The sequence below is a fragment of the Oncorhynchus gorbuscha genome, linkage group LG21, assembly GCF_021184085.1.
Source record: "Oncorhynchus gorbuscha isolate QuinsamMale2020 ecotype Even-year linkage group LG21, OgorEven_v1.0, whole genome shotgun sequence".
Taxonomy (NCBI): Eukaryota; Metazoa; Chordata; class Actinopteri; order Salmoniformes; family Salmonidae; genus Oncorhynchus; species Oncorhynchus gorbuscha.
In genome coordinates this window covers 6,642,876-6,652,875 of record NC_060193.1, presented here as the reverse complement: position 1 = coordinate 6,652,875, position 10,000 = coordinate 6,642,876, and the positions used below count along the sequence as shown (strand labels likewise).

General features: G+C 40.6%; 1 protein-coding gene across 3 annotated transcripts in view; it reads left to right on the top strand.

Moving 5' to 3' along the window:
• Positions 1-10,000, top strand: part of LOC124008783 (pyruvate carboxylase, mitochondrial-like) — a 587,218-nt gene that overhangs the window by 57,382 nt on the left and 519,836 nt on the right. For all 3 annotated transcript variants that reach the window (XM_046320329.1, XM_046320328.1, XM_046320330.1), the window contains exons 8-10: positions 6,375-6,492; positions 7,543-7,610; positions 9,448-9,531. In XM_046320329.1, the coding sequence (XP_046176285.1) occupies positions 6,375-6,492; positions 7,543-7,610; positions 9,448-9,531 (270 nt within the window). The remainder of the gene's footprint in view (positions 1-6,374; positions 6,493-7,542; positions 7,611-9,447; positions 9,532-10,000) is intronic.

Sequence of the window (10,000 nt, the reverse complement as noted above, 5' to 3'; positions counted from 1 at the left end):
TGTCAGTGTGATTATTAGCGGAGAGAACAGACAGGAGCTCGACCAAGGAAGATAACAATGTCTTCGAATCAGACGGAAACACGATGGATGACAGCTTGTAAAAGACCATATTGATCTATAGAGAGAGAGAGAGAGAGAGAGAGAGAGAGAGAGAGAGAGAGAGACTCATCAATTCGAACCTCAGAGGATGACAGACAAAAAAAGATGGGAAAGAAGATATAGTTTCTTAATAATATTACACACACACACAGGTGGCTGCGTAGCCTAGTGGTTAAAGCATTGGACTAGTAACCGGAAGGTTGCAAGTTCAAACCCCCGAGCTGACAAGGTACAAATCTGTCGTTCTGCCCCTGAATAGGCTGTTCCCCTGAACTCACTGTTCCTAGGCCGTCATTGAAAATAAGAATTTGTTCTTAACTGACTTGCCTGGTTAAATAAAGGTAAAATAAATAAAAAACACACACACACATTCTCTGTCATATAGCTGATGATGCTCCCTTATGCATAGAAAAATGAAGTAATGGTTTGTTCTTCAGCTGTATATTCTGAATAAAAGTATTGTTTTAAGTTACTAGGAAACCTTTTTTGGGGGGAAATTATTGTTGTTGAGAACACTATGATGTCAGAGACCACTATGATGTCAGAGACCACTATATGATGTCAGAGACCACTATGATGACAGCGAACACTATGATGTCATAGACCACTATGATGACAGAGAATACTATGATGTCAGAGAATACTATGATGTGATGACAGAGACCACTATGATGTCAGAGAATACTATGATGTGATGACAGAGACCACTATGATGTCATAGACCACTATGATGTCAGAGACCAATATGATGTCATAGACCACTATGATGTGATGACAGAGACCACTATGATGTCATAGACCACTATGATGTCAGAGACCACTATGATGTCATAGACCACTATGATGTGATGACAGAGACCACTATGATGTCAGAGACCACTATGATGTGATGACAGAGACCACTATGATGTGATGACAGAGACCACTATGATGTGATGACAGAGACCACTATGATGTGATGACAGAGACCACTATGATGTGATGACAGAGACCACTATGATGTGATGACAGAGACCACTATGATGTGATGACAGAGACCACTATGATGTCAGAGACCACTATGATGTCAGAGACCACTATGATGAGAGAGACCACTATGATGACGGAGACCACTATGATGTCAGAGACCACTATGATGTGATGACGGAGACCACTATGATGTCATAGACCACTATGATGTCAGAGACCACTATGATGTCAGAGACCACTATGATGAGAGAGACCACTATGATGACGGAGACCACTATGATGACAGAGTCCACTATGATGACAGAGACCACTATGATGTCAGAGACCACTATGATGTGATGACGGAGACCACTATGATGTCATAGACCACTATGATGACAGAGACCACTATGATGTGATGACAGAGACCACTATGATGACAGAGACCACTATGATGTGATGACAGAGACCACTATGATGACAGAGACCACTATGATGTGATGACAGAGACCACTATGATGTCAGAGACCACTATGATGACGGAGACCACTATGATGACAGAGACCACTATGATGTCAGAGACCACTATGATGACGGAGACCACTATGATGACAGAGACCACTATGATGTCAGAGACCACTATGATGACGGAGACCACTATGATGACAGAGACCACTATGATGTCAGAGACCACTATGATGTCAGAGACCACTATGATGTGATGACGGAGACCACTATGATGACGGAGACCACTATGATGACAGAGACCACTATGATGACAGAGACCACTATGATGACAGAGAACACTATGATGTCAGAGACCACTATGATGTGATGACGGAGACCACTATGATGTCAGAGACCACTATGATGTCAGAGACCACTATGATGACGGAGACCACTATGATGACAGAGACCACTATGATGACAGAGACCACTATGATGTCAGAGACCACTATGATGTGATGACGGAGACCACTATGATGTCAGAGACCACTATGATGACGGAGACCACTATGATGACAGAGACCACTATGATGTCAGAGACCACTATGATGTCAGAGACTACTATGATGACAGAGACCACTATGATAAGAGAGACCACTATGATGACAGAGACCACTATGATGAGAGAGACCACTATGATGTCAGAGACCACTATGATGTCAGAGATCACTATGATGTGATGTCAGAGACCACTATGATGTCAGAGATCACTATGATGTGATGTCAGAGACCACTATGATGTCAGAGACCACTATGATGACAGAGACCACTATGATGACAGAGACCACTATGATGACAGAGACCACTATGATGACAGAGACCACTATGATGTCAGAGACCACTATGATGTGATGACAGAGACCACTATGATGTCAGAGACCACTATGATGTGATGACGGAGACCACTATGATGTCAGAGACCACTATGATGTGATGACGGAGACCACTATGATGTCAGAGACCACTATGATGACGGAGACCACTATGATGTCAGAGACCACTATGATGTCAGAGACCACTATGATGTCAGAGACCACTATGATGTCAGAGACCACTATGATGACACACTGGTGCGACTGCTGTCGGCATCCAACGATGAACCAACTTGAATAAACGCTTGGAGGTCAGGATGACAGCAGTGGTGTTGTCTACAGCGATACGGATGTCACTTCTTATTGATATCTACACAGCACATTGATGTGAATCACACTGCTGCTCTCTCATTTAGCTATTTGCGCTTTACGGACTGTGGTGATTCTGGACGGCTGTTCACAAATCTAAATGTGTATTTAAACCCAATAATGGTTGAATTCAAGAAGTTTAAGCTGCTTATCATTCATTGTTTTTCAAATCAGTGGACAGCCAGTGAAAAATGTGATCTGGCAACAGCTGCATATTGGGGATCCCAGCCTATAGAATAACAGCTGCATATTGGGGATCCCAGCCTATGGAATAACAGCTGCATATTGGGGATCCCAGCCTATGGAATAACAGCTGCATATTGGGGATCCCAGCCTATAGAATAACAGCTGCATATTGGGGATCCCAGCCTATAGAATAACAGCTGCATATTGGGGATCCCAGCCTATGGAATAACAGCTGCATAGTGCAGATCCCAGCCTATAGAATAACAGCTGTATAGTGGGGATCCCAGCCTATAGACTAACAGCTGTATAGTGTGGATCCCAGCCTATAGACTAACAGCTGTATAGTGTGGATCCCAGCCTATAGACTAACAGCTGTATAGTGTGGATCCCAGCCTATAGAATAACAGCTGTATAGTGTGGATCCCAGCCTATAGAATAACAGCTGCATATTGGGGATCCCAGCCTATAGAATAACAGCTGTATAGTGTGGATCCCAGCCTATAGAATAACAGCTGTATAGTGTGGATCCCAGCCTATAGAATAACAGCTGTATAGTGTGGATCCCAGCCTATAGAATAACAGCTGTATAGTACAGATCACAGCCTATAGAATAACAGCTGCATAGTGTGGATCCCAGCCTATAGACTAACAGCTGCATATTGGGGATCCCAGCCTATAGAATAACAGCTGTATAGTGTAGATCCCAGCCTATAGAATAACAGCTGCATAGTGTAGATCCCAGCCTATAGAATAACAGGATCCCAGCCTATAGAATAACAGGATCCCAGCCTATAGAATAACAGGATCCCAGCCTATAGAATAACAGGATCCCAGCCTATGGAATAACAGGATCCCAGCCTATAGAATAACAGGATCCCAGCGTATATAGAATAACAGGATCCCAGCCTATAGAATAACAGGATCCCAGCCTATAGAATAACAGGATCCCAGCCTATGGAATAACAGGATCCCAGCCTATAGAATAACAGGATCCCAGCCTATGGAATAACAGGATCCCAGCCTATAGAATAACAGGATCCCAGCCTATAGAATAACAGGATCCCAGCCTATAGAATAACAGCTGTATAGTGTGGATCCCAGCCTATAGAATAACAGCTGTATAGTGTGGATCCCAGCCTATAGAATAACAGCTGCATATTGGGGATCCCAGCCTATAGAATAGCAGCTGTATAGTGTGGATCCCAGCCTATAGAATAACAGCTGTATAGTGTGGATCCCAGCCTATAGAATAACAGCTGTATAGTGTGGATCCCAGCCTATAGAATAACAGCTGTATAGTGCAGATCCCAGCCTATAGAATAACAGCTGCATAGTGTGGATCCCAGCCTATAGACTAACAGCTTCATATTGGGGATCCCAGCCTATAGAATAACAGGTGTATAGTGTAGATCCCAGCCTATAGAATAACAGCTGCATAGTGTAGATCCCAGCCTATAGAATAACAGGATCCCAGCCTATAGAATAACAGGATCCCAGCCTATAGAATAACAGGATCCCAGCCTATGGAATAACAGGATCCCAGCCTATAGAATAACAGGATCCCAGCCTATAGAATAACAGGATCCCAGCCTATAGAATAACAGGATCCCAGCCTATAGAATAACAGGATCCTAGCCTATGGAATAACAGGATCCCAGCCTATAGAATAACAGGATCCCAGCCTATGGAATAACAGGATCCCAGCCTATAGAATAACAGGATCCCCCGCATATGGAATAACAGGATCCCAGCCTATAGAATAACAGGATCCCAGCCTATGGAATAACAGGATCCCAGCCTATAGAATAACAGGATCCCAGCCTATAGAATAACAGGATCCCAGCCTATGGAGTAAACGTGGATCTTTTATTGGTCAATCTAATTATTCATGCTGATAAAGAAACCATCCGTAGGCCGAATGTCAAACTCACACACTTTTGATAGTAAAGAGGCAATCTGTAGTTGCTACATACATTTTTGGACTTATAAATGATATCTTTATATCTATATCTATATCGATATGTATATATATACAGTGGGGCAAAAAAAGTATTTAGTCAGCCACCAATTGTGCAAGTTCTCCCACTTAAAATGATGAGAGAGGCCTGCAATTTTCATCATAGGTACACTTCAAAATAGGACAGACAAAATGAGAAAAAAAATCCAGAAAATCACATTGTAGGATTTTTAATGAATTTATTTGCAATTTATGGTGGAAAATAAGTATTATCTATATCTATATTTATTCATTGATTCTTGAAGAATATAACTTATAAATGCCTCATGAGCTGTGTTCAAAATATAAGCTTGTTTTACTCAAAGTTTTTAAACATTGTAAATGTAAACAAACACTGCATAGCCTCATAACATGGTTTAAAACTATATATATTTTGTTTTATCATGGTTGGTCAGTCCTTGCATCCATAGCTCTGTCTATTCATCTGAGACTAGTTACCACAGAGTAGCGCTGGTTAATTAGTCCTTAGTTGTGGGGGTTATGCTGAGGTTAAAACCATTTGGATAATCTATTCTTCCATATTTCCAAGTCCTGTTCTTGAAGATCAAGGGGTATAACATTTATAGGAATGACTGGAATTCTGATAGACTTTGGTTTTTAATATAAATATATAATTGAATCATATTATTATTTGTAGTAGAAAGTGATGGGTTAGAAGAAGCCTATATAAACAACCCATAAAGTACAATGTAACATCCATATATGGCCAGCTATATAAACTTTAACATTGATTTATCCTGCAATAGATGTCGTTCAATTGGTAACATACATTTCTGTCTTCTTCTTATGCTTTAAGGGGGAAGTAAACTAAAAGTAACTAAATGTAATCAGATAACGTTACTGAGTTTTGGGGGAATCCAAAAGTTACTTCACTGATTTGGACAGGTAACTAGTAACCGATTACATTTAGAAAGTAACCTACCCAATCCTGGTTGGTAAGTCTTTGACTAACTATTGATTTTCTTGATTGATTGATTGACTATCTCTTCTAGGAACTGGAGTCATTCTCTCAGAGAGCGTACTCTGAAGCTCTGACAGCTGATTGGTTGATCGGTTATGTTAACAGGACCTGGAGGAGAACTACCACAGGTCCTACTCTGAGGCTCTGACAGCTGATTGGTTGATCGGTTATGTTAACAGGAACTGGAGGAGAACTACCACAGGGCCTACTCTGAGGCTCTGACAGCTGATTGGTTGATCGGTTATGTTAACAGGAACTGGAGGAGAACTACCACAGGGCCTACTCTGAGGCTCTGACAGCTGATTGGTTGATCGGTTATGTTAACAGGAACTGGAGGAGAACTACCACAGGGCCTACTCTGAGGCTCTGACAGCTGATTGGTTGATCGGTTATGTTAACAGGAACTGGAGGAGAACTACCACAGGGCCTACTCTGAGGCTCTGACAGCTGATTGGTTGATCGGTTATGTTAACAGGAACTGGAGGAGAACTACCACAGGGCCTACTCTGAGGCTCTGACAGCGTTTGGGAACGGAGCTCTGTTTGTGGAGAAGTTCATCGAGAAACCACGACACATAGAAGTTCAGATCCTGGGTAAGTGTGTATGTGCGTGCGAGTGTTGGTATAGAGTTGTATGTCATTACTCTGCCTCATTAAAGGGGAATTTGTTGGCTACAAATTGCCAGTGTGTGTGTGTGTGTGTGTGTGTGTGTGTGTGTGTGTGTGTGTGTGTGTGTGTGTGTGTGTGTGTGTGTGTGTGTGTGTGTGTGCGTGTGCGCGTGTGCGTGTGCGTGTGCGTGTGTGTGTGTGTGTCGCTCGTGGCATGCTTGGACAGCCTCATTTAGGTGCTGGTGGCTCTGATATTTGGCAGTCTCGGCCAGGTACACAGGCTTCCAGTGTGTTGCCTCCAGATTGTGGGCCTGACAAAAACTAGGGCAAAGCAATTGGCTAGATACTTCTCTGTTTCAGCTGTCGTGGGCAAACTAGCTGTTTGGAGAAGGAGGTGCTTTCTGTACCCTGGAGGGCCGTGCAAACAGGGACCCTTGAAATTGGTGGATTCAAATAAAGTATTTAAAATGTGTGTGTCTGGGGACATTGGGAGATGAATTAGTGTCTACAGGGCAAGTTTGGGATTTAAATTACTCAAAATATCTCCCTCCCTCCCTATTTCTCACGCTCTACCTCTCTCTCTTTCTCTCCCTCACTCTCTCTTTCTCTCTACGTCTCTCTCTACCCCTCTGTCTCTCTCTCTCTCTCTCTCTCTCTCTCTCTCTCTCTCTCTCTCTCTCTCTCTCTCTCTCTCTCTCTCTCTCTCTCTCTCCCTCGCTCTCTCTTTCTCTCTACCGCTCTCTCTATCCCTCTCTCTCTCTCTCTCTCTCTCTTTCTCTCTACCGCTCTCTCTACCCCCCTCTCTCTCTCTCTCTCTCTTTCTCTCTCTCTCTACCCCTCTCTCTCTCCCCTCTCTCTCTCTCTCTCTCTCTCTCTCTCTCTCTCTCTCTCTCTCTCTCTCTCTCTCTCTCTCTCTCTCTTCTCTCTCTCTCTCTCTCTCTCTCTCTCTCTCTCTCTCTCTCTCTCTCTCTCTCTCTCTCTCTCTCTCTCTCTCTCTCTCTCTCTCTCTCTCCCTCTCACTCTCTCCATCCCCAGGTGATAAGTATGGCAACATAATACATCTCTATGAGAGAGACTGTTCCATTCAGAGAAGACATCAGAAGGTATCTATCTATCTATCTATCTATCTATCTATCTATCTATCTATCTATCTATCTATCTATCTATCTATCTATCTATCTATCTATCTATCTATCTATCTATCTATCTATCTATCTGTCTATCTGTCTGTCTGTCTGTCTGTCTGTCTGTCTGTCTGTCTGTCTGTCTGTCTGTCTGTCTGTCTGTCTGTCTGTCTGTCTGTCTGTCTGTCTGTCTGTCTGTACCAGTCAACAGTTTAGAACACCTACTCATTCCAGAGCTTTTCTTTATTTTGACCTTTTTCAACATTGTAGAATAATAGTGAAGACATCAAAACTATGAAATAACACACATGTGGAATCATGTAGTAACCAAACAAGTAACCAACAAATTTGAGATTATTCAAAGTAGCCAACCGTTGCCTTGATGACAACTTTGCACACTCTTGGCATTCTCTCAACTAACTTCACCTGGAATGCTTTTCCAACAACCTTGAACTAATTCCCACATATGCTGAGCACTTGTTGGCTGCTTTTCCTTCACTTTGCGGTCCGACTCATCCCAAACCATCTCAGTTTGGTTGAGGTTGAGTGATTGTTAAGGCCAGGTCATCTCATGCAGCACTCCATCACTCTCCTTCTTGGTCATATAGCCCCTACACAGCCTGGAGGTGTGTTTGGTCATTGTCCTGTTGAAAAATAAATTATAGTCCCACTAAGCCCAAACCAGATGGGATGGCGTATCGCTGCAGAATCCTTATTTTTTTAAAATTAATTTACTATTTATTATTTTACTCTTTATTCCTTTACTATTTATTACTTTAGTAGTTATTACTTTAATTGACTATTTATTACTATTTATTACATTCTATTTGTTCCTTTACTATTTATTATTTTACTATTTATTATTCTATTATTTATTCCTTATTTAAAAAAAATTCCTTTACTATTTATTACTTTATAATTTATTACTTTGTATTTATTCCTTTACTATTTATTACTTTACTAATTATTACTTTACCATTTATTACTTTACTATTTATTACTTTACTATTTATTACTTTCTATTTAGTACCTATTTTTTATGTCTTCAGTATTTATTACTTCAGTATTTATTACTTTAGTATTTATTACTTTAGTATTTATTACTTCAGTATTTATTACTTTAGTATTTATTACTTCAGTATTTATTACTTTAGTATTTATTACTTCAGTATTTATTACATTAGTATTTATTACTTTAGTATTTATTACTTCAGTATTTATTACTTTAGTATTTATCACTTCAGTATTTATTACTTTAGTATTTATTACTTTAGTATTTATTACTTCAGTATTTATTACTTCAGTATTTATTACTTCATTATTTATTACTTTAGTATTTATTACTTTAGTATTTATTACTTCAGTATTTATTACTTCAGTATTTATTACTTCAGTATTTATTACTTTAGTATTTATGCTTTTACTATTTTATTACTTATTTTTTATTACATTAGTATTTATTACTTCACTATTTATTAATTTACTATTTATAATTTATTTTTTAGGACTTTACTTTTTGTAATACTTCTGTTTCTAAGTCTCTTATTTGCCAATGGTTACTTCTCTAATGACATCACATATATATATATATTGTAATGTATTATATATTGTTTTATTTTGGTCAAATTATGTTTCTGAGATGTTGTCCTTTAACCCTCTAATCTCCTGTTGAGCTTTTTTTCCGATGTGAAAGTCTGTCTCTGTTTAATGAAGGTGTTGTTAATGATGTTGTATTGTGTTTGAAGGCGGTGTTATTAATAAAGTTGTGTTGTGTTTGAAGGCGGTGTTGTTAATAAAGTTGTGTTGTGTTTTGTAGGTGGTGGAGATTGCCCCCGCGGCCGACCTGGACCCTCATCTAAGAGACCGACTGACTTCTGACTCTGTCAAACTGGCCAAACAGGTACGGACACATAGAAACAGACACAGACACAGACACAGACACAGACACAGACACAGAAACAGACACAGACACAGACAGACACAGACACAGACACAGACACAGACACAGACACAGACACAGACACAGACACAGAAACAGAAACAGACACAGACACAGACACAGACACAGACACAGACACAGACACAGACACAGACACAGAAACAGAAACAGACACAGAAACAGACACAGACACAGACACAGAAACAGACACAGAAACAGACACAGAAACAGACAGACACAGACACAGACACAGACACAGACACACACAACACACACACACACACACACACACACACACACACACACACACACACACACACACACACACACACACACACACACACACACACACACACACACACACACACACACACAAGTCTGTGAGCGTCTACTCTGCCTGCCTACTAATGATTGATCTGGCAGCTCTGAT